The 24,803-nt window shown below is 39.9% G+C and overlaps 1 protein-coding gene across 2 annotated transcripts in view; it reads right to left on the reverse strand.

Annotated features, from left to right (window-relative positions):
- Nucleotides 1–1,096: 1,096 nt before the first annotated feature.
- The window catches only part of tafa5l (TAFA chemokine like family member 5, like), a 68,565-nt gene continuing 44,858 nt past the window's right edge, over nt 1,097–24,803 (reverse strand). Inside the window, exons 4-5 of one of the 2 annotated variants that reach the window (XM_050065155.1) lie at nt 6,368–6,410; nt 1,097–2,967 (exon numbers count right to left, since the gene is read on the reverse strand). In XM_050065155.1, coding sequence (XP_049921112.1) covers nt 6,387–6,410 — 24 coding nt within the window. In that variant the 3' untranslated portion in view covers nt 1,097–2,967; nt 6,368–6,386. Of the gene's footprint in view, nt 2,968–6,363; nt 6,411–24,803 lie in introns of both variants that reach the window. The other variant, XM_050065156.1, reaches the window with a different exon arrangement.

Genomic DNA, 24,803 nt, shown 5'->3' on the forward strand with positions numbered 1-24,803 from the left:
ATTGTGTGTATTTCAAATATACTGATGCTCATCAACATATTTGAAATACACAGACTTTATTAACAATAATAAGTTAAACCTAATTTAATTAATTCAACATATTTGAAATTCACAAAATTTAATGGTAATTTCCATAAACTTAATTCAAATAATTAGACATATATGAAATATACAGAATTTAACAGTATCTACATAAACTTTATTGGAGTAAATTAGATAACATCTATGCACTATAGTGACATTAATTTTCATAGTCTGTCAAATCAAATTAATAGACTATAAAAATTGATGTAACTATAGTGCATAGATGTTATCTAATTTACTCTAATAAAGTTTATGTTTGATGGAAATTTTGTATGTAATTTAAGTACGAAAACCTGACAAAATAGACCTCATATCATTTCTTTGAGTGTATGGTGCATTCTCCCTCACATGAGAGCATGCGTCAACTTCTGCAGTGTAATATTCTGCTGTTATAATGCATTATGCAGTAGACTGCATTATAATACATCATACACAAAGGCTTCATAGAAAGTGTTACCCAGTTTCATTTAGTCTTCACAGAAAAACTTTGTTTTTTTATTGTTCCCGTTTGTCTCACATACTGTTGCCATGTCCCTGTTTGGGAAATAATTGGACTGTAGTATTGTAGTTTTCTTTCAAAACAGGGACAGTGTGAAATAAAAGTATGAAATATTTATATATAGACATTTGAGGACCACAAAAGGCATTTAAGGCCCTGACAATATCAGGACTCTCCCTCAGCTCGGGGCCCTAGATAACCCCTCCATCACCATGCAGCAGAGCTTGAGAGTCAGCGGCTCAGTGCTAGGACTTGGAGAACATAGTTTGACGATATGTGCTGGTGAAAATGCACAACCAATGCTGACATTTTTAGACCAATTTACAAGTAGAGGTCTAGATATTTGTTGTTTTTGTTCTTATTTAGATTTTTGCTAAAATCAAGATCTACTCTGCCACTGCCCCACTGAGTGCAACTGCGGCGTCAGTTCCTGCATTGACAGTGACTCAAATCAAACGGACAATTTATTTACGGTGAGTGCGAACCAAAGAAGCGATGAATAAAGGCAGCATGAAATCAAAAGTATGGGATCAGGTGGAAATTGGTATTTTCTCACTACAGAGACCACTGTTGACCCGGAAAACACTCACACACACACACACCAAATACACACTCCGCAGCTCCCGGGAGCGGACGCTCTCTTTATATCCTCAAATGCATACATTAAGATGGAGATGTACAGGATTCTTTAGTACAAAGAAATGAAAAAACAGGGGGTAGACGCAATAACAGGAACACCTGTACAATATTATGCAATCTATTGCAATCACCCTGCAGCAATTAGGTTATTATTGTTACGTTGTGGTATTTGGGTTGTGTTTCATTTTGTTCTGTGGTTTTGAAATATCTCACTGGTGTTCGTATTATTGTGTCCACCTTTTGTACTTCTCTTGAAAGAATGCCTCTTGTGCTCCTCCTTTAGTTTACCTCCTCTTGGAATGAGACCCACAGAACATAAAATACATTGATTGAATATATATATATATACATAGTTTCAAATATATCAAGCATCTGAAATCAGCAAATAGCACGTCCAGCTGGCCAAAACATTTCATATCAAAATATAGTTGATTTAGACAAGGATTCTGAATACATTTAATCACGCATGAATTGATTTTAATTACAGAATTTAACTTATGTGACACACTGCAGATCTGTCCCCAGTTTCAATAATATTTCCCCCAATATAAATATCTCTATGTACTAAAGAAAAGACACGAAAGAAAAGAAAAGGCAAACCCAGGATTCATCCGAGAAGATTCAAATGAGATCCAACATCTGTAAAATCACAAATGCTTCTCTTGCCAGATGGTGAGCTCTGGTCTGGGCGTGTCCCAAAAATATACAAGAGTATGAATAATGCATCGGATATGACTTATTTCACAGTGTATCTCTCTGGATGTGCACACACTCACACACAAGCACACAAGCATACACACACATACTGTATGCACACATGGAGAGATGCAAACATGCGCACACACACACACACACACACACACACACACAGTATAGACCATTAAAATGAGCCAGGGGTCCACATCTGCTAAATGCTCCCAGTGGTGTGTACAAGATGTGTGAGGTTCATTGACAAAAACTACTCTTCTAGTCTATGTTGGCACCACATAAAAAACATAAGTTATAAGCTAAGTTGTCCAAATTGTCCGCATTTCATCATCATGACCTTCAGTCATTGAGTAAAGACAGTCAACTCATCTCTGACGTCTCCTGTGACATTCCAAAAGACTTTCATGCGTTTTTTGTTTTTTTTTGTCTGTTTTTTTTTACAACGTCCGTCCTGTGTATGCAGAGATTTTGGAGACGTAAAGTTTCACCCAACCAAATGAGAGAAGAATCCAGTGGACACTCCGTAAAGTCACGAGTCCTTAGCAGTGAGCTGTCATTAAAGAAACTTGGCTGGAATATAACCCTTGGACAGCTTCATAACGGGGATAGTAAAGAAGATGAAGGGGCCGACTTCTGAAAGACCTTCTGACAAGTCTAAATCAAGCCACAAAGGTACAAAAAAACCTTCAAGGAGCCTTCCCCTGCAGACCCGATGTTGGATAACAAGGACAAAAAGAAAAACGGTAATGTACTTCAATGAATATTCCACTGCCCTGTTGATAAATCTTCCTCACAGGGATTTTGTTCTATGAAGATTCAATGCCGACGGTGTACCATGCTGCTCACTTGAGACTTCTCAGAGTTCTCAGAAGTGTGCTGAGAGTCTTTCACTGTGGTGCTTGGAGAAGCTCTGGATTATTATTTTTTATTTTTTTTCAAACCTGTTGTTAAGTCTGGGAGTCTCGTTGGTGAATGGACACAATGTTTTGGTGAAGTGACTGGCCTCAATTCCGTTTGTAGCGTGGATGTCTATGAACCTATGGAAGAACGGATAAGAAAATAATTACAACACACAGTTGTTTCATGAGCTTCTTTCTGAAACAAACCTGTTACATAATTGTGCCAACAATTTTCCATGTCTAATATCTGAATAAGGCCCAGAGTCACTTTTATGTAAAAGTCCCGCTGGAAAGCAGGTCAGACGTAGTTAACATTTCCGTAACATTTTATGCAAGACAACTCTGAATTCAATACCACCACATGAACACAAAGGCAACTGCGACACAAAATACGGTTATATGTTCACAGTGATTAATGGAATTCTTACCCTCCCCAGATGACCATTTGTATATCTATTGCTCACCCCATCTTACAATGGATTTGTGAAGAAAACTTTGTTTCTCTTGTGGGCCTCCATGATGAACAAAGAATCCAAAAACAGCGAAAATTCTTGATGAACTGAAGTCAGCAAAACTGTAAAAAATATATGTTTAAAAACTATCACACACCTCATGCAATATAATCCAAGTCTCATTTGTTCAGTCATATGTACGTATGTACTTCCCATACACATTACATTACCTTACTGTCAGACATGTCTCTCTGATGGATAGCTAAAATGACAGTGAAAGTTATCTATACCCTCTTCAAAGCCAGACTCCGGTGAGAAAAACAGCAATTTTACCCAACTGAATGCAGGAGCTACTGGTCTACTGCCTCCGTTGGTTACTTAGTTTGTGTTATTGTGTTACTTTGGTGTTTTTAAAGGTTAGCTCAGATTCACCAAAGTCAGAAAATAACATAAATAAACTACAGATTGCGGCAGTGGTAGACCAGCAGGTCTCATGTTTAGCAAGGTAAAATTACTATATTTGTGAATAAAGTCTGACTTTGAAGAGAGCATCAATAAGTTTTGCTTCTATTTCAGTTCCCTGTCAGAAAGGGCTGTCTGTTTGAAAAAAGGACTGAGTATATGAGTGGATAAATGAGACTTGGATTACACTGCATGAGAACTCATAGTTTGTAAATGTTCTGATACAGTTCTGTTATAGTTAGTGGACCCCTACTGTATGACTTCAACTTTGGATTCTCTGTTCACTGTGGAGGCATATGAGAAAAACAAAGTTTTCTTCACAAATTCAATGTAACACGGGGTGACTTACTGATATGCAAATTGTCATTTTGGGGGTTGAAGTTTTCCTAAACATTCAGCTTTCATGCGAGAGAGAGAGGTAATAAATGTATTAAATCACTTTATTAGTATTTCCTGAACACAAAGAAAACAAAATCCACTTTAATAAATGTTTTTTTATTTGTTGTACCACAGTGAAGCAGAGTGCGTCAACTTTTTGGGGGAGTTTATTTCCCTTTTTGGTAACCACTGATTGCATACTTGTACAACAGAACCACCTGTTTTGTGTCAGATTACTGTCAGATTCAATAAGTGCTTCCTCATCTGTTTTTTAATATCAAAAATAAATTCAGTTCAATAAACCACAAAACACTGAATGAGCCAATTTAAAGCTGTTGAGGATATTATTGTTTTTTTTTACCCTCATGATGCAGGACCAGAAAAAAAACAATAACACAGTATTAATAAGTCCAGCACCCCCTCCCTGTATTTTCAATTTTCATTTGAGCCGGCTCAAACAAAACTCTTTACATACAGCATGTGAGCAAATTAAGAATTAAATGAGAGCCCCAAATTAATGTCTTATCATACACTGCTCATGCACCGTTGGATATTTTAAAAAAGGAAGCAGAGTTCTACTTTTGGCACATTTCACCTCTTGTAATGTGAACTTTAATAAATGAAGGAACCGATGACAAATACTATAAGGGTCCTCACTGTGAGAAGATGCTGAGCATCCCTAACACTCATGATGTTCTGTAATGAAAACAAAAAAACACTTTTCCTCCTTGATATTACTTTTGAACTCACTGCTGTTTTTTGTTGTGCCCGTTGCAGCTGAGGTGCCAAACATGGGGCGTGCATGATGGCCTTTCCATAAGGATCTGAATAATGCTGAACATTTTCATAACGGACATGTTTGATTGACAAAAAGCCATTACTCAAACAGATACATAAATGCAGAAATTTTATGTATTAGATGTCTGAAAGAGGCTTTATTTGAGCCTTAACAAAGCAAATTTCATGATTGATTCTGTAAAGGGATTGGTCTATACGTGTATGTACTAATATATTCCTCTCCACATGGAATACATTTCACCTCCAATGAAACTCTGTAGCTAATGACTTAATTTAGCCAATCATTTGATCAAGAAACCCATTTGAATGATAATAGAACTCTGCCATGAATATGTTATATGGATAAATCCATAAATGTTAATACATAAATGATTCACGGTGACAGTGGACAAATGTGACACCCAGGACTGCCCATATAAATCATTCAGACACTTAAATATGAGTTGGCAAATCCACACAGAATTGCACAAATTCCCAGGGCTGGCAAATAAATATTTATGACGCCCCCAATTCCCCTTTTCTCCCTGTCCTTGGTAATTGTGCGTGATTCATTTTGTTTTCTCGGTGGAAGAGGGAAAATCAATCTTAGAATATTGGCTAGGAGACATAAACCATGCAGATTCCAAATGCCTGTGGTTTTGCAGAATATAAAAGCTCCGCAGATACTTGGTCAATGTTCTTGGGAGAGGAATTTAGTTTAATCTTTAGATTTCCTAGTCTTTTAGAGAAAATAAAAATGTTTGCAGAAGTAAAGTTAACCTGCCAGAGGAGTCAGGCTAGCCTGCTCCCGACTCTAGTTTACCTGCCGACTTTTAATATCCGCTTGGAGGAATGTAAGGCACGCAGCCAAGTCTTAGGAGTCTCTTACCAGGGCATTTAGAGAAGGATTTATAAAATGTAGCTTTTTCTTTTGGTTATTGCTTTTGTCAAGAACATCCTTCCGTTCATTATCAGTTTTCTACCTTTGTCCTAAAAGGAAGCCTGGACACTTGAAGTAGCCTTTTCCTTTGATGTAACCACAGTGGGGCTTTTTAGTTTCCCTCATTATGAATTTCAAAACTTCCAATAAAACCCTTTGATTTCCCTTTTTTGCAGCATCAAAGTGACTGCATCCTGAGAAATGGGAGATTCCATTGTATCTTCACCAAGTCCTGGATGATCTTTATCTAAGCTCAGTGGTGAGAGCAGCACTAAAAAAATACATAATGAATACTCACCAATGGCTGATTCATTCAGGGTCTGAGCTACACTGAACCTTTGTATAACTTTGAATCAAGGCATGGACTCTGCTGTTCATCAAGTTTCCCTTAAGAGTTATTATTTCTGCTTTCAAAAAGATGCAAAAACCCAAATGTCTTTGGTTGCTTGTATGTCACGGTGAACGGAAGCTGGGTTGTACACTCCATATGCAAATTAGAATAGAATACATCATTAAAAAACTCACATACTTGCTGTTTTCTCTGCATCCTACGATGGCTCCTTGGGCAAAGGCTGGAAAAGAAAATCAGAAGGTCAGAATCGGAGGAACAGAGGGCCAGCCTTCACTAACGTTTTATTCAACTTTCCCTCAGCACATTGGCCTTAGACGCAGAGCAGCATATGTCCATTTAAAAGCACAGATGGCATGTCTTCCAATTATATCTAAGGCAAGACGATGGAAGCTGAAGGTTATTTTGTTCTCTCCCAGTTTTTATGACCTCTGAGGACGCCACTTCTCTCCTCGACCAGAAAATACGAGCGAGTAATGGCCACCTCATCATCCGCGTTAACGATTGAGAGACCTTTCCTTTCTTCCATCAATGGCATCACACAGATAGAAAATTTTTATCACATTAGCTGTAGGGCAGGGTGATAAACAGTGTTCCACTTTGTTTCTCTGTGAACAACAACTTCTTGCCTCCTACATCCATCTTTAGGAGAACACATGAAAACACGCTGTTTTCCCCTTGACCGGAGGAAGAAAACAGCTCCCTTGCCTTCTTAATATTGGTGAATGAGCCACTTTTGTGTAGATAATGACTCGGCTAATCATAATCAGGAAGCTAATGGTCTGTTTAGCCAATCAGAGGAGCCAAGGCGAGACGGCTGTCTGGGCAGTGCATTGGCATTCCCAGCAGCCGCTGCTCTCCTCTCGGCTGTGCCAGGCTATCTGCAGCAGCAAAGTGGACTTGGTATTCTGCTGCCCGCCCGGCCTGTCGTCCTGCGATCTGTCGCTCTGTCTGCCCGAACGGCCGAACGGCCGAACAGCCCAGGCACTGTCGATGAAATTCAGTCCTCTGAAGAGGCGCTGATCCATCACACCTCTCCGGCAGCATGTCATCTAAATGCTAAGTACTTCCACTGCATCTTTAAATCAAAACAAGAAAAGAAATGAGCATGGGGGGCGAGCTGTTGGAAGGGATAAAAGCTTATAAGGGCACAACAGAATCTGGTGAGCAAACCCTTAGCTTTTTGATTACATTCATTTTTAAGGGGAGGAAATGTGGGAGAGGAGAAACCGGGAGAGGGAATGTGCATGAGGAACCCAGAGACCTTGTTATCCCTTCAAATGTACAAGGAGAAAAAAAAGAAAGAATAGATATTGATACACTTGCCCCAAAGGTTCCTTCAAAGAAAATAGTATGTTGTTTGATTTCTCTCCCAAAAACATCATGAATGTACCTGAGCTGCTCTCTCAATAGGACCCCCACCTCTCCCTCGACTACCCTGTCTCAGTCGGACTCCTCCTATCGATTGGAGGGATTCTTGAAGTCAGAGCAGAGTGCTGAGGCGGCAGAAGTGGCCGGCACTATTAACTGCTCCTACTAATTAAAAGGGTAACAAGGTGAGTTTGCCCCCACGGGACGAACTGTGCAGGAGACGGAGCCGGCTGTTTGCCTGCCATGCACACCGGTAAACAGTGCTCACCGCCTATGGTGTTTACAAGACAGGAATCCAAGGACATCGAAGACATATTCATCTCCCGCTGGCACGAGGGATAAGGGAGATCCACAGATAAAGAGAGAGAGAGAGAGAGAGAGAGAGAGAGAGAGAGAAACCGAGGAGCACACTATTAAGCGCTTCTCTAATTGCTTATGTTGCGGTGAAATTGAAACATTTGGACCTAGTCTCTGAGCTCGGGGTGCCCTCGTTTCATCGCCACTTGTAAACATTGAGCACTGTGCATAAATGATAAAGTTTCACAGTTCAAATGAGGTGCACAGCCTGGATCTTTGAGAGAGTGCCAGCAGAGATTGGCAAAAATATTAAGGGATTCAATTAACTTCCTTCCTTATCATCAACGCAGCATATTTTAGGATCAAAGTATTTTGAAGATACAGTATTCCTCGCATTACTACACAAATAAAATCCTCAGCCAAGGTAGCATTACAACTCCCAGAAACCTTTGTAGCCAGGAGGGAAAGCCACTGCAGGTATACAGCAGACAGCATGTTTGCTCAGTGCTCAGGGGGAAACAAAGCAGAGAGTGTGTATTTGGTGGCACTTCAAGCCGCAAAATTCTCACCAGCAGCCCACCCAGCTATTATGGAGACAGGCGCTGTGCCATCACTGCAGTAACTAAAAATCTTTCCCCAGGGTCTCTCCTAACAAGTGGACTCCTGCACAGGGCTTAGTTGGTTTCATCAACTGGAGACTCATAGAGGTCCCAGTCATTACCAGACACTACAACTGCTGTTGTTAGTAGGCTAACAAGCACAGCTATAGCCAACTGAAGACCTTGAGTGGATGCTTCATGGCCAGAGTATGAGCCTGATGTACAAAAGCATCAGAGCATCGGACCCAGAGCTATCTCAGAGGAACAAAACCAACATTAGTAAAACATTGGCTTATGTTTGTTGGCTGGGCAGCTACAGATAAAGCAAACATCTATTGACCAAAATTCAGGTAACTGTAGTAAAAGTAGAAATATAATAATGTAATATTAGTCCATCACAAGATGAAATCCTGCATTAAAAAAATATGCAATGTTTTTGAAAGTTTCAGCAGTTTCATTGCATTCATTGATTTTTTTTTTACACTATGGGGCTTTGAAACAAGCTGTAAACGCCGAGCTGTCAAAGCTGTTAAGGATATTTTTATTCAATTTCCTTTATTTACCCTTTTATTTAACCAGATAAAAACCAACTGAAATAAAAATCTCTTTTTCAGTGTCGACCTGCCCAAGAACAAAACAAAGGTAGGCTATGTATACATTGATTCCATACATACAATAAAATACATCATATACTGAGAAAAAACTACTGTCCACACATTAAAAGCAAAAGTTGAATGCACACAGATAATATACAATACATGCAGACAAAAGGACGTGCTGCATTAAGGCCAATTTTTTGGAGCAAACTATTGCTCATTTAGTTGTGTTATGTAAATGTAAGTCCAATGCTCTCTCTCTTTTAGCTCTGTTTTGGTCTCCACCAATGTGTGAGGTGAATATCCTGCTGTTAAGCTGCTAAATGCTCCACTACTTTGACCAGCTACCTGCTAATTTTGTCTGTATGTAATTTGTAGCTGGGCAGGTACAGTGATTTTATCACAGATGTTTTGCGGAAAACAGCTGCCTGCCGTTTAAAATGAGATTGAGAGCAGAATTTGGAGGCCTGAAAACCAAAACAGTTAGCTGAAGGGGGCTAAAGTGCCAATAGCTGAGGGAAACTGCATTTTTGGGTGAACCCTTTCAAATTACACATAGCTATTTGATCCATTGGTGGTAGAAAAATATGCATGTAGTGCAGCTTTAACTACGAATCATGTATACTTCACGTTTTTGCTGTCCATGTTTGGATGCTGTTGTTCCAGGCAATCAATAGTTTATACTCATTTCTGTACAGTATGAAAATCAATAAGCAGGCTGTTGAAACTGGCTTGAGGCTTATGGTCATTACATTGAACATCAAGTCTACATTCTTCTTGTAAAAGCTACTATACTGCTGTATGATAATGCAGTTTAGGTGCATTAATATTCATTTGAAAAGTGGTGAATTACCCTAAAACAATAGTGTAACTTTGACAAAAATGAATGAGGACTTGATCACAGACACTGTGATAGAGAACACAAATCAAGAGCCTGTCGGGAGCCTGTGTATTGATTTTCATTCTGAAAGAAATGAATGGAAAGCCAAAGACGCCTGGAAAGGAAAGGGAAAAAAACACATTCAAACTCAAATACAAGTACAAAGTACAAATACTCATTGTGCATATTGTGATATTATTGTCTATTTGCACCTGGGTGAGAATAATTAAACAGCCGTCCTTCAGCTATTTACACCCATGACGCATTATTATGGATCCCACTGCATGCTGTAATTTGCTAGTACTTGTCAGAAGTGGTTAGAATTAAGGCAAAGAGGCCATGGCAAGGATTAGTTCTAGCCAATCTCAGATAAAGTTAAAGTGGACAATTTAGCAGAAAATAACTCACAAAAGTACTGCCAGAAAGTCATGTGACGTAGTATTAAGAGCTACACAGTCCATGAAAGGAGTGAGATGTGGTGGGTGGATGGCTCATGCACAGGACTTTCTTGCAAGAGACTGGGCTTCGGGTCTTGCGCAAGTCAACATTGGCTTAATATTTTTAGACTTAGTAGACTATTTGAATTTTTTAGGATGTATAAAGCAGCTGAATGCACTGTGCTGCTTTGTACGTAAACTATAGCAGAAAAGCTGAGTAGACCTGTTCTTGTTAACATCATATTTTGACATTGCTAGGATGCCAGGAATTTATACCTGGTTGTAAATAGCATTTTTAGCTATGGACAGCTGGGTGTCAAAAGCATCTGCGAATATAATAACAAGTATATGATATTGTGAAATTATTACTACTGGTAAATTAAGATGTGAACTGCATTTTAATATTGTAGCTGGACAAAGTGAAGGTTATTTTCAAATGTTTATACCCTGCTTTGAGGTTAAGTCAATAAAAATACATCATATTTTATGAATAAATCATATGTTTTGTTTATCGAATACATAATGTAGAGTTAAAAGAACATAATGTCATATTATATTTGACAAAGTGTATGTAGCATAAAATTAAAAAATATTTTTACATTATTATATTTATTTATTTTTTTTACTTTAAATTACACTTTGCAGTGTTTTCCTGAAAAAAACAAAAACAAAAAAAAAACAACTGATATTTATAGACTTAAACAGAAGTAATCCCTCTTATTCATCACTTATGACCAACTATAAGTGTTGGTGGTGTATTTTTCTGCAGAAACTCTGCTCTCTGCCTGTATATACTAATTGTTTCTTGAGGTCATGGTTTTACAAAAAAGTAACGAGGTGCCAGACCATAAGCAGCAGACATCCAAGGGACACAGGGCTGAAAAAATGCAAATACGGCAGGGCAAAACACCAAATGAGAAGTCTGGGGGTTAATTTAGGGTTGATTTTTACTTTCACTTTTGTTGGTAAACGTGTTCACAAACAATAACTAACAATCCTGCATAGTACACCTTTAAATCACTGGAAACAGGTTATGTTTTTAGGGTGACATCGTCATCTTGAATGGGACAAAAATGATAAATTGTGGCTGGCTGCATCATAGGTAGCAGCACTAAACAATAAAACAGGATGTTGTCGAGCATGCTTGAATGTGTCCAGTCCATTGACAGGCTTTCTGCATTACACAGGGTACAAAAACCCCTGTGTTGAAATGTGGCCTATTGCTCTGACAATTTCACACCAGACGAAGCTCTGGAGACAAGCATTGTGCAGGGTAAAACTCACATGGCAGTTCAAAGCCTGGCAATGACAGAACTTCAAATAGGGGAGCGGGGTAAAGTGTGCTGAAAGTGACAGCAGAAGGGACCATGTTCACTGGGTCTCAGAGAAAGAGGAGAGGGGGGCAACATGCGCCAGGCAAAGGCAGGCTGAAAAAAGAACTGTTTTAATAGATGATGGCAGTCCAAGGGGAAAACAATGTGTTGTTTTTTTTATGCCTTGTAAGTGAACACCAGAGGAAACATGAGATACTGTAAATGTGATCATGAAGCTTCCTGCAGTATGTATGTTCCATAACAAAACACCTACGATAACGCAAATGAAAAAGGGAAATGGAAAGGTGGGTTTCTCTCTTTTCTGAACATCTCTATCAATCCAACCTATTTCAATATATTTTCTGCATCAGTCCACAAGCTATCTCCACAAGACTGATGATCATGCCACAGCATCCGACAAACAGATGAGCTGAAACCAAAGGAGCACATTTTTCTTTTCGGATTGATAAATAGAAGATCTGTAAATGAAACAGAAATAAAGAGTATATTTGCTTATCGCGTGTAACCTCTGCGTACTGTGGGGCACGTGTGTTGTTTGGATGTCAGTCATTTTATAAATGTACATCCAAAGGCAAAGTGGCCCGGCCACAATATGTTATCCCCGAGGATCCAGAGAGTGGCTGTCAGACACAATATGACAGGAGTGCCGTCAGTTCACAAACAGGAATGTGAGTGAAAGCCTGGAGGTGAGCCAGTAAAACATAAAAGCTGGACCTATGCTCTTTTGTCTGATATATGCATCAAAGAAAGCATGGTGGTGCATTCAAGTCATTAAATTAAGAATGAATTAAAAACAGTTGTCTCAGTTAATTGCAGATTTGCATCTCTCTTGGCTCATACTGCTACAAAAAAATAAACCTCCAGTAAAGGTAAAACTCTGCTTCTTTCCACCCAACACTGCTGAAAAAGATTCTATTAGCTCTGCACGATTGTTAGAATTTACTTGCTGGTGCACAGAATTTAATAATTTCAACTATAAATGAGACTGAAAGCCAGCAGAGCATTGAAGGACACGGTGCACAGCATGCATATCTAATATCTGAAAACGCTCTGGCCTGGTTTTTCAATGCATTTTGAAGATGCAAACATTTCTCTAATGACCTCCAGTTCTGATTTCCTCGCTAATATCTTCCCGCTGCTTTAGAAACAATACCATTGATAACACATCCTTTTACTTGGGGCCCATTTTTACTGTACGTCTCTTTCAGAGCCTTCTGTACAAGACGTTACTATTCAAGAAACAACCTATTTATGTATCTGGTTAGGCATTTTATTTAGTCCTAATGAATGCTGCTGGTCACAGCACTGCAGCAACTAATGAAAGGGATTTCACTATCATAGACCACCTTTATCTACAAATGTGTTTGCAAGAGGATCAGAAGGCAGCTTGGTGACAAATACAAGAGTTGTATAAGAACAAAAATACACTATATCATATAAAAGATAGGAGCAAAGTCACATACACACTAATGCAACTCCACATCCAGCTGAAAGACAGCTTAAGGCCCTCGTATGATAATGTCATTACATGTTATCAGTGGGATGAGCTGTTTAGATATAGGTAGATTTAGTAGAATCAAAAGTCTGTAAAAATGAAATCACATCCATAGACAAAAGATTGGATGTTGGTGTGAGCAGCATTCAAGCTTTTCAGCTGAACCTGTTTGTCTTTTGAAAACATTTTCTTCAGTGCGGACTGCAGGATGATCATTTTCCATTAGCACAGAGCCAACGATGGTCAAAGGTTGTTTCCAATGCTGTTCTTGAACATCAGTCTGCACAAAATGCAAAATGAGATCTTGTGGCACAAACATGAAGCATATATGAATCACTACATGTGGATTAGTGGTTTAAATATAACATATACGAACATTTTTTCAGAGACAGAGCAGCTCTTAAGATAATAAATCAGTAGAGCAAAGGCACCTCTATGTTTCTGTTTGACTAATGTTGTATTTGGTCTAACTGGTTGTGTTGCATCAGCAGCAAGTAAGCAATATGTATGAGAATTGGGTGAGTGTACGCATCTGTTTTATTTTGGTAGCATTTTGAAAAAGCAGGAATTCAAGCCTCAGTAAAAAGCCTAAAACATTATTCTTTTGTTTAACAGAAACAGTGTGTTTTTCTGTTGTTCTTCTTACTCTTCAGTGGGTTAATCCGTCTCTCAATACTTTCTGACTTCCTGTCTGTGGAATTTGGCCCCAAGCCTATTGGTTCCTACTGAACATGCAGATCTTTTTTAACAGCCCACAAATACATATGTTGCAGTTACATGCTCCACCGACGGTCCCATTTATTGAGTTGGGAGGTTGTTCTTCAGATTTAGGTGTGTTCATGAGCTTTGAGTTGTAATGTGGAAACAACATGAATGTTATAAAGATAATGTTTAGGTTTTTTTTGCTCTGTTTGAAACTTTATACTACACTGATTTTGTTCCAGACTAAAACTACTGAAATATTGCTTGTAAATAACTTTTTTAACTAATCTATGACACTCTACGAGGACAACAACTAACAGTTACGACTTAATGCCATGTTACAAATACACGTTAGAAAAAATGACGTACATTATGTGAATTAATAAGGTTAATCCATCAACCAAACATTTGCTTTTATCCGCCATGTTTCTGCATAGGCTACATGACAACTCAGCAACTTTTGTACCAAAATTTTCGGCAACTTTCTGAGTTGTTGTTCTGACTTAAGAGGGAATTCATGTGAATTTTCCCATTCAGGAACCTGTTTTAGAACCTATTTTGACAGCATATGAATGCAGGAAAAGTTTAATTTTATGTGAAAATTCTCATTAACTTAAAGCACCTGTGCCTTGTAGTTTTTTTTACCAAACGTTATTAAAACGGTAGTAAGGGGTGTCGGTGGCTTAGTGGATAGAGCAGGCGCCCCATGTACAAGGCTCTTTCCACAGCAGCCCGGGCCCGAGTCCAGCCTGTGGCCCTTTGCTGCATGTCAACCTCTCTCTTCCCCTTTCACACTTGGCTGTCCGTCCATTAAAGGCAAAATGCCCAAAAAAATATCTTAAAAAAAAACAAAAAACGGTAGTAAATAGTACATATGTTGTGGACTATTTTTAGCGGTGGATTAATACACGTTTAGTGCTGGCGTGAGCATTTACAGATGTAGGGGTGGTGTACATGTGATGAACTCAAAATATACTACAGTGTGTTTGTTCATGGTAATGATGGAACATGACACCAAGTGCAGAAGAATTTCTTTTTTTATCAGTTCAAGGAAATTGTAGGAAAAAAAATTAATTTCAGTTGGAGAAAATGTGAAATGATGTCACCGCAACGTTAGATAGATAGAGACAGATGACATACTAGGACATTTTTGGCAGTGCACCTGAGACTCAATTTGAAACCTTATTGCTTTCTGTTATTCTTACTTGGACACCACATCCTTTTCCATCCTTTTACACTAATGATACCAAGCCCACCAGAAATCTGTCATCTACACTCTCTGACCTCACCAGCTAATCAACAATCCATCTCAAGGAGCCGCACACAAACAGTTGTGTTGCTGACAGAGCCTGAGTGTGTTGCGTTGCCTTTGAGAAGCAAGCTCATTAGAAGTCTGTCTCTGGTCAGATGGGTTGCCAGCACAGCAGTGACCATGGCGACACATGACTTGGCTGCCTGGTTGTTTGTCGTAGACATTGAAGCCTTTATAAGTGAGATGCTAGCGAGTGTTACATAACGGCACTGTGGAGCTGCTTCATCTGTCCATGAAATTTTCTCACCTCTTTCATAAGAGGTGATAATTTCATAACTCCTTCATAACTGTACAGGAACATTTGTATTGATGTGGTGCCATGAATCCACTTTTTCTGTTTGTTCTGCCCGTCTGCATCAGATTCGTAACATTCTCAGTTCAATCACCTGTTTTTCTTTTCTCTATTTCTCACACAGTTTCACCTTTTACTTCTTTTTTCCTGTACAAATCAAGATTATGTGTCATATGGCATCCTTTCAAAAGGCCTGCAGAGATAACTGGTTATGATGTCTTCATGTTTACAGCAGCACTGGCAGGACTACACACACTCCACGAGCTTTTTGCCCTGGCTGACGCTGGAACAAAGAGCACATAGCTGGAGGAAGGCCACCAGAGCAGAGAGAGAGAGAAAAAAAGAAAATGCTAAAAAACATGATGCAAGCTTCTCTGACCTACTGGGTCGTGCTGTGTGTGTATGTCTGTGTGTGTGCTGTTCATTTTGCAACTCTTCTTCGTTTGGCAAAAACGCCCAACTGCAACTGCTCTGTTCCTCTCCAGGCCACACACAAGCTCAGCAGAGGCATTTGTTGTGTGGGTGTAGGGAGATTTTTTTCCCAGCTACTGTCGAGTATTGTCTGAGGGACAGAGTACACGTGAAACCGCAGTCTGAATATGATCAGATCAGAGTTTCAAGTGCTTACATTTCATTATTTAAGCTCCCTCTAGCATGTGAGGTAACATTTGAAGCCCAGAACGTAACATTTGGGGGAATAGTCTGGAATTATCCTGCAACCGAGGAAGCATTTCTATGCATAGTTTCAATTTGAGCCCATCACTCGATTAGCAAAGGCTGATAATAGAGCTCAGTAGTGCTCTCCACAGAGCTCTTACCAAGCAGGGAGCAAATGATGCAATCTCACAACCCTCTTGCTCGCCTGAAAGGAGAAAAATCATTTTACTGTCCTGAATTCGGTATGTCTGTCTTACCAATTTTCCACCTTACAGCCATTTCCGCCCTCCATGCATCCACACACACACCACCGTGCCCTCCGTCAAGTGTATGAAACCAACCTCATACCCCCACCCCCCTCACCCCCCCGCCAGATTGTGCTTTCCACCTCGGAGAATATCATATGTAGACCTTTCAGTGGCTCACTAGTGAAGACAAATTGCCAGCTTGTTTGGGGGGGCCTCCAGAGAGTGATTCATATTAATGGCTAGCTGGCAGTGGAGAGCGAGCTGCATATGCAAACTCCATTAGCAGGTTAGGCTGGAGTGTGTGACCTGGCAGTGCCACCGTGAGCTGCACACACAGGAGGGCGGGCTGTGGAGACAGGGCTGAGGGGGCTGTGTTTAGAAGGAGTTGCAGGTGCAGGGGTATGTGTCTACAGTCTGTGTGTGTGTGTGTGTGTGTGTGTGTGTGTGTGTGTGTGTGTGTGTGTGTGTGTGGTGCAGTTAGCCTGGCATACTACTTCATTAATATATCAGGTTGGTGTTTTTATTCAGTCAAGTTAATTTTATTTATATAGCACCAATTCACAACTAAAGTTATCTCATGACACTTTTCATATAGAGCAGGTCAGAACTGCGCTCTTTAATTTATAGAGACCCAACATTCCCCTATGAGCCAGCAAGGCTCATTAGGCTCATATCAATACATTATTGTAATATATTGCAGTTTTATTAATATTTACTGCATTTTTACTGTATACTCTATAATATGCAAAGCCCTCATCCCAGTCCCTCCAGGATGTTGCAGTTGCAATAATTAAAATCAATTCAGCCAATCTCTGAATTTTGTCCAATCACAGTAACTTAACTGCAGATTTGACAATTTAAAACAGGTAAAAGAGCTGTGTACAGAGTATCGACCTTCCCTGGTCATGACACCACTGCTGTGGCAACAGTGTCTGGCCTGGCACAGAGGCATACACCCACAGTGATAGGGCTAACTGTTACAAGGGTAACATCACCCAAAAGTTATTACCAGGTTTAATGATGAAATCAAGCCATTTTGGTTTATTGTGAGATTAACATCTCAGTGTCATTAACCGCTGCCGTGAGGCTCCTGCCAATCTAGATTTTATTTGTTAAAATATGTTTTTATTTGAGGCACAAAGTTTGCTTCAACAACTTTGACGGTTTATGTAATTAATGGTTTATAGTGCCTGTAAAGTGGAATGATACATGCATAGTTAAAGTCCCAGTGGTGTTGTACTTTTTATCAGCACTCATGGAATGCCACTTGTCCAATCTAATCACTTAAGCAGAACTAACCGTTGTATAAAGACAAGATAGACGCTGCTATTGAGGCTGTCCTAAATCGACATGTCTTCTTGCCATTATACTTAATTTTTGCTTAGCTCTACTCCACTCCTAAAACCAATATGCTGGCATGGCTACGCATCAGTGTCGACTTCAGCTGGTGTTAGATTCAGGTGGGTACATTGGTCTCTAGTGATTGTTTGTGGAAAATCGAATCCCCCTCCCCCATGGAAATTAGTTATCTGACACAATGTCAGACTGAAGATGGAAACCAACTTTACAGTACAAGTTGACTTATCTGTTCAGTATCAGCCAACCTGAGGGTGGCTCATGAAGTGTCTGAAATGCAAAGGGTTCTTTCTCTGAGGAGAATAAATGTGCTCAGTATATCTAATGGCAGTAGACTGCCTTTTAGATTTTAGTATTTCTCATCCACATTTTGGACTGATAGTGGCACTAGAGGAAAGGTCAGGGGGTCAACATCGAGACAGAATTCATCTTAAAGGTGGAGCAGAAGTGGAGGTAGACAAGACTTCAGGTAAATTCCCAACAAATGAAATAGCTGATGATTTCTTTTGCAAAACAGTTTAGGAATACAAGGGCCAACTATTCCTCTGTTTCATTCATACCAGTAAGCACAGTCTCAGAGCTCTTTTTAACACCATGGACTGTCTTTTAAATCCTGTACATTTTAACCAATGTAAGTCCTCTAGTGAGGAGAGTTTTTGTTTTTAAATTTGCACAAATTAAAATAGACAACATAACAAAAATAACAAATAATATGTAGTGCAGGGAGAGGCATGAAAAACAAGTGGGTGTATTTGAACCCTCCAACCAAAAAATGTTAAAATTTCCCCATGTTACAGAGAACAGTTAAATTAACATACAGAAAATATTATGACAGTTAAATTTTTAACATTTTTTTAATGATAAAATCAGCAGGTTGCGATTAAAAACTACTGCCTCCTTTTATTGATGCCCCCTGCCTTCACTGTGCTGTTTTATTGAGTTTCATGCCAGTCTCCTTACATGAGCTCATGATCAGCATGGCACGCCTGAAATGCTCCTCAAGCCCTGTCGATATAATGCCTTCTAAATTTCTGTGTGAAGTAATAGATGTTACTGCCTGGTTAGTCAAACAGTAACTGTGTATTTTATTGTTGTGCTTTTATGTGTAAAGCACTTTGTAACACTGGGTTTGATAAGTGCTATTCAAATAAACTTTATTATTGTATCATAAAAGGAACATGAATATTCCCAGCACATTTCATGGAAACTCAGCTGTTAGTTTTCAAAATGTATGGACCAGTGTTAAAGTGTTAGTGAAAGAGACATTTGACTCTCTGGACCAAAGTGATGGGCACATAGATCAACACCTCTATTCCCAGGGCTCCCCACTATCAGGGCAAAATTATCCACTTGTATTAATTCCAGTAGCACTCAATATAGAAATGTTGTATGCTAGTTAACCAACTCCAACATACAGTAGCAGTCAAGATACTGCAAAAACTGGTGCATAAACATGAATGAAATAAAAGCATGCTACATCTGGAAAATAACAGATGGCAACAGAGAAGCCTTATAGTGGAAGATACAGAATGTTTTTTACACAGCTGCTCAATTAAGTGATGCTGTTATAAAATGTGCAAGCAAATCTTTTCATCTCCTTCCACGTCTTAAATAACTGATTACACAAACATCAAGTTCCCAGGTAAACTTTCAAATATATATCATTTAATTTCAAACAAATGAACTTTATAGATCTGAATTAGCTCATGAAAATAAGATGTAAACATCAGCAGGCGACATCATTTATTTTTTATTTTTTTGAATGTGTCATATTCATTTAGTCAACGTTTCACATCCTCTCCTGCTTATCTCATTGTCAGGTTGTAGCTAAAGGTTGTGAGCATTAATTAGGCTGCCACTCAAAACTGAAGTGTTTCTCTCACCCCAAAAAATACACAACTGAATTGAATCTTTAAGTCATTTTTAACTTTAGTTACCTGTCAATTGTAGAAGCTTAAACAGGCTAGATAAGCAGATTCGATACTGGATTTAGACGTGATAAAATACTAACGATCCCCGACCCTATGTTTGACTGATATTAGCATGTTTTATTAGATGCATGATCTGCCACCATCAGGTACATTTGTCACTTTATTTCAGTGGCTAACTCCACCTACGTCTGGCCCACGCACCCCAGCATGAATAATGAGTGCAGCCATTATCAGCTTTCAGAAACCCACGTTGTCACACTGAGTGCTCCTATGTAATGTGATTATGAACATGTGAAGACAGATTCTCTCACAACTGAAACCCCCTCTCTGCACTCAGATTCTTGCACACAGATGTGGACAGACAGAGCTTGGCCAGTGGCCGAGTGGCAGCCTGGCCCTCCACCCTGTTCCCTCTCTCTCTCTCTCTCTCTCTCTCTTCATCCTTCTCTCCACGCTCCAGTCTGATCAATCCTCTTTATAGATTTCTCATTTTCATTTATCTTCCAGAATGAGCTTTCCTCCCATTTCAGGTCTTACAACAAATACCTCTGGATACCTCCTCTCTTCTGCTGCCAAATCCTCCCTATCCCTGCCCCCTCAAAAAAACCACCAGCATCACTTGTGATTAACTTCTGCAATAAAACTCAGCTAATTGAGAATATGCAGTGGAACACGTAATCTGCATTTCTTTGTAAATGTATGTACAAAAGCAAAACACTAACCTAAGTGTGCTGTCAGGGTAGATTACAGCACGATGGGAATGCGTGCGTGAAATCTGCCGCAGCTGCCCAGGGCTGCTGGACGGAGGAGGCGGAGGAGCGCAGAGATATAAAGAGACAGCAAGTGAGGGAGATAAAGGAAAGAGAGAATCAAGAGATCCAGTCGCAGGTTGACCTTCGGCCTTGTGTACCTGACGATGAGGACAGCAGTCTCTCCTGCTCTGTCCGTGCTGTCATCCCTCGCTGACATCAACATGCTGTATTGTGCTGTCCCACTCGCTCTGTCTCTGTAAGTTACATCCCTCAACAGAGAAAATCCAAGCTGAAGTCAAAAAAAGCTGGACTTGTGCAGTGCCAACTACTGAACACAAACATACATACCAATACTAGTAAAGCCAGGCAGGGCAGCAATTATACTCTGTAAACTCTTGGGGGGGGGGTATCGAATGGGACTCGATATATCTGCCGATATATCGAGTCCCATTCGATACTTCTATTTCCTATATAATACAGCTGCAGAGTGCACGCTTAATCACTGTTTATTTATTTTTCACAAAAAAGTAAACAGGTATAAAATAACAAACCCTCTCTTTAATCTTCTTGGCCTCTTGAGGGAATTTTTTAGTCCCTTTAAGAGACTGTTTTCCAGTGTTTGTTGCCTTGGTGCAGACTTTGCATGAGTTACCTGAATTAACTGTGTTCCACTGATTGTTTTGTCATCTGTACAGCTTTTGGTGCATTTTGCAGTGGCGTAGTGAGTGCGGTTGAAGTTCTGCACAGCTGTCTCTCTCTCCTCCGCCTGCAGTGAAACACCACGCGCCATAAACACAAGATTCTCTCACACTGAGCTGAAATGAAATGAGTGCTATAATTTTGGGGAAAAAAACAACCAAAAAACCAAAACTTAAATAAACAGTCTCATACTGCACTTTTGCTGTCGGTTATGGCATGTGGTGTTTCGTCTTGGGAGAGCTAGGCCCCTGCTCTTACACATACATGGGAGCTCAGTGGAGTGGTGGAGAGAAAGACAACAGGAGAGTTGGAGATGGATGCACTCCATAAGTCTTTGCATGACAGCTTGGCAAGTATAAACATCTGTGTGACAGCTGTCCTCAAACAAATATTGGATCCTCTATTTGACTCAATATAGCTGATCCCAATTGTTAAAAAGGGCCTTGATCGGCCCCAATACCAATCTTTGAGACCAGATCAGGACATCCTTTGTTGGAATGCTAGCTAGCATACAATCTGTGCCTTAGCTAGCAAACAGCTCATACGTTTTAAACATATTTCACTCACCAGCTTTGCAAAAATTTAGGATCTGTTAATGTTAAGTTGTTGGTGGGAAAGTTATTATTGTAACACCGTATTAATAGTCAGGTAAAGCATGAAAAGGTAACGTATATGTCAATATATGATTCTGCACTGCAACCATTGACTGTATATAAAGTTGGATGACATGACAGCTCCCCAAAAGTGAAGCCAAAACATCTCGAGCACCCCCTGGTGCCTGGCTGCAGTAAAGGTCATAAACCCGGCCCCCTTTATGTTAGCAGATGGGACATTGGCAAATACATTTCCCCAACAATCGTTTATCGTACTGATGCATGTTCAAATGCTTGTTTTTCTTAAAAGTTTGGTTTTAATTAGTTATTTGATGCTATAAAAAGGAGGATTGATGTCATGATTGACAGCTGTGAGTGCCAATAGCGCTGCTCATAATTGGTCAGAAGGGTGTATGGGCAAGACCTTAAAACCGCAGACTGCTACTGTATAAACTGGCTCCAAATGATGTCACCAGTGCAAGATGGCAGCGGCTGTATTAGGGATATTTTGGCTTCACTTTTGTACAGTGGAAGTAAAAGTGCCTGCAGTTTATTAGACACACAGTCACCCAGCAACCATCAATGGTGCTCACAGGTGTATTGAACTAGCATTAATGTCTTTATTATGTTATATTTATCAGATCACTCATGTGATGTCTGTCTCATTTTTTGTTGTGCTGCATGTGTAATTTATGCAGACAGTAGTAGCTTTTATTTCTTGCATATTCACATAGTATACTGTTTAGCTGTACTTGCTTATTATAAATAATATAATACAAAATTAGTTTCAAATTTTTCTCCAAGGGTGGGGTTGAAGGAGATCTGGTCCCCCCACATGTTAATTCCATGGCTACAGCCTCAGAGTCAGGGATAGGAGACCTGGCAGGTGAAACTGTGAAGGGAATTTAACAGGCAGTTCAAACACGGTTTAATTGGCGGGAGATGGTCACCTGGTGAGAAAACTAGTCTGCACAGAATAAACAGAGTACTCCTCAATTTCAACTGAGCATAAAGTTGCATGGTGTGAAATTGAGACCTGTATCCATAGCGACTCAGCCGTTGACCAGACAAGCAGCAGCGCTCGGAGAGTAATTATTGTTGGCCACTCTGTAGGCGCCCTCACAGTTTTTTCCCCTCACGGCTTTAAAACATTCATAATGATAATTCCTTTATAATGACACAACACAACAACTCCCCTAAAATATCAAGTTAACCCTCAGCCAGACTTGTGAGGTGTGCTGGCTCTGTCTTTCCTGTTTATTGTTTCACTGCTGAATCGCATAAGAGTTAATCACAGAGCAAAGCCTCAGCGAGCACTGCAGCATTGGCAGCTCTGAGGCATTGGATGCACGTCGCACTGTGAGAGGAGCCTACAGAGGACCAGATGACACCATATTGAAGGCTTTAAAAATTTATCATGTTTTGTATTCATTTAAATCTCTCACAAAGTCAGGGGGAGGTCATAGACTGTTGTCAGCCATTATTTTTCTCAGCAGGATGCTGACACCTGAAATGTCTGATGTCTTGTTTGAGCAAATGATTTAATCAACTGTTCATATTCATATTTGAATCCACATTTCCCAGTATTAGTTTTCACAGTACGTGTTCGAGGTAAAACCTCTGATAATTGCCCACATGGCTTTGTTTGATTGTTGGGTGAATCAACATTGAATCAAAGGGGACAGATAACTGCTGCTGAACCGCTCGGTTAAAATATTTAAGCATGATGCACTCATGGCCTCGAGTGATGTCACAGCAGATGTTTTCTTTCAGCCTTTTATTGTTGTTATATGTATATATGATCCCCATCAGCATTATATATGGTTGCTAGTGTTCTCTGGGCTCATAAACAGACACAACAAAACCAAAGTCGCTGCTTTTTTTCCAGCTGACTTTTAGGCATCAAATGGGGGTGTTTTGTAGTGATCTTTTTTTACCAGTGGCTTTTGTAGGTGTAGCGGTTGTGTACTCTCTCTTGTGTTGTGTATAATCACGAGAAAAATCAGTCATGAAGCACTGTTGGCACCCGCCATTTATTCCCGCATCTTCCCGCAATAATTAAAAACACTGTCAACTTTTACGGTAGGACGTGCTCAACCAATCGGGAGCTCCAGTCTTACAAAAGGTAACATACACAACCCCTTAGATATAAAGTTAAGATAATTAATACAAAATAATTACGGAGCTGATAACATGTGCACCTACCAGGGAGATAGCGCAGCCAAAGTGCTGCTATCTTCCGGGGTACACGACCCTAGTCTGCAGGGGTGTTGTGTTCACTGACCATAAAATAAATCAGTTTCAGAGAAAGTAAAATAAAGCAGTGTGAGTCATGGCAAGTGGGATCATACATACTGTATATTAACTCCATTACATAGGCACCAAACCCATTGCTGTTTTTCAGCAGCTTTTAATGCACCAAACAGGTGTTTAGCATCAACATGTCACTGTTTTTCCAGCAGTTTTTCAGGCACCAAATGGGGGTGTTTTTTAGCATCTAGTCACTGTTTTTTAGCTGCTTTTAAGGCACCAAACATGGGTGTTTTGTAGCGACCTGTCACTGTATTACCAGTGGCATTTTAAGCATCAAACAAGATTTTCTTTGTGGTGCCCCATCGCTATTTTTCAGTGGATTTTTAAGCACCAAACATGGGTATTTTGTAGCGACCCGTCATTGTTTTGCCAACAGCTTTTCAAGCACCACATGGGGATGTTTTGTAGCAATCTGTCACTGTTTTTCCAGCAGCTTTTTGGGCACCAAACAGGGGTCTTTTGTGGTGATCTGTCACTGTTTTTCCAGCAGCTTTTTGGTTACCAAACAGGGGTCTTTTGTAGCGACCTGTCACTGTTTTCCCAGCAGCTCTTTGGGCACCAAACAGGGGTCTTTTGTAGCGACCTGTCACTGTTTTTCGAATGGCTTTTCGGGCACCAAACGGGGGTGTTTTGTAGAAACCTGTTAGTGTTTTTCTAGTAGGAATAGTGCCAGAAAAATAAGTTGTTTTTTTACAAAGACATTGGTGCACTTCCTGCCTGGATTGTATCCCGCGAAGCAGTTGTTATTTTAT

This window comes from Epinephelus moara, chromosome 16 (genome assembly GCF_006386435.1).
Source record: "Epinephelus moara isolate mb chromosome 16, YSFRI_EMoa_1.0, whole genome shotgun sequence".
Lineage (NCBI taxonomy): Eukaryota > Metazoa > Chordata > Actinopteri > Perciformes > Serranidae > Epinephelus > Epinephelus moara.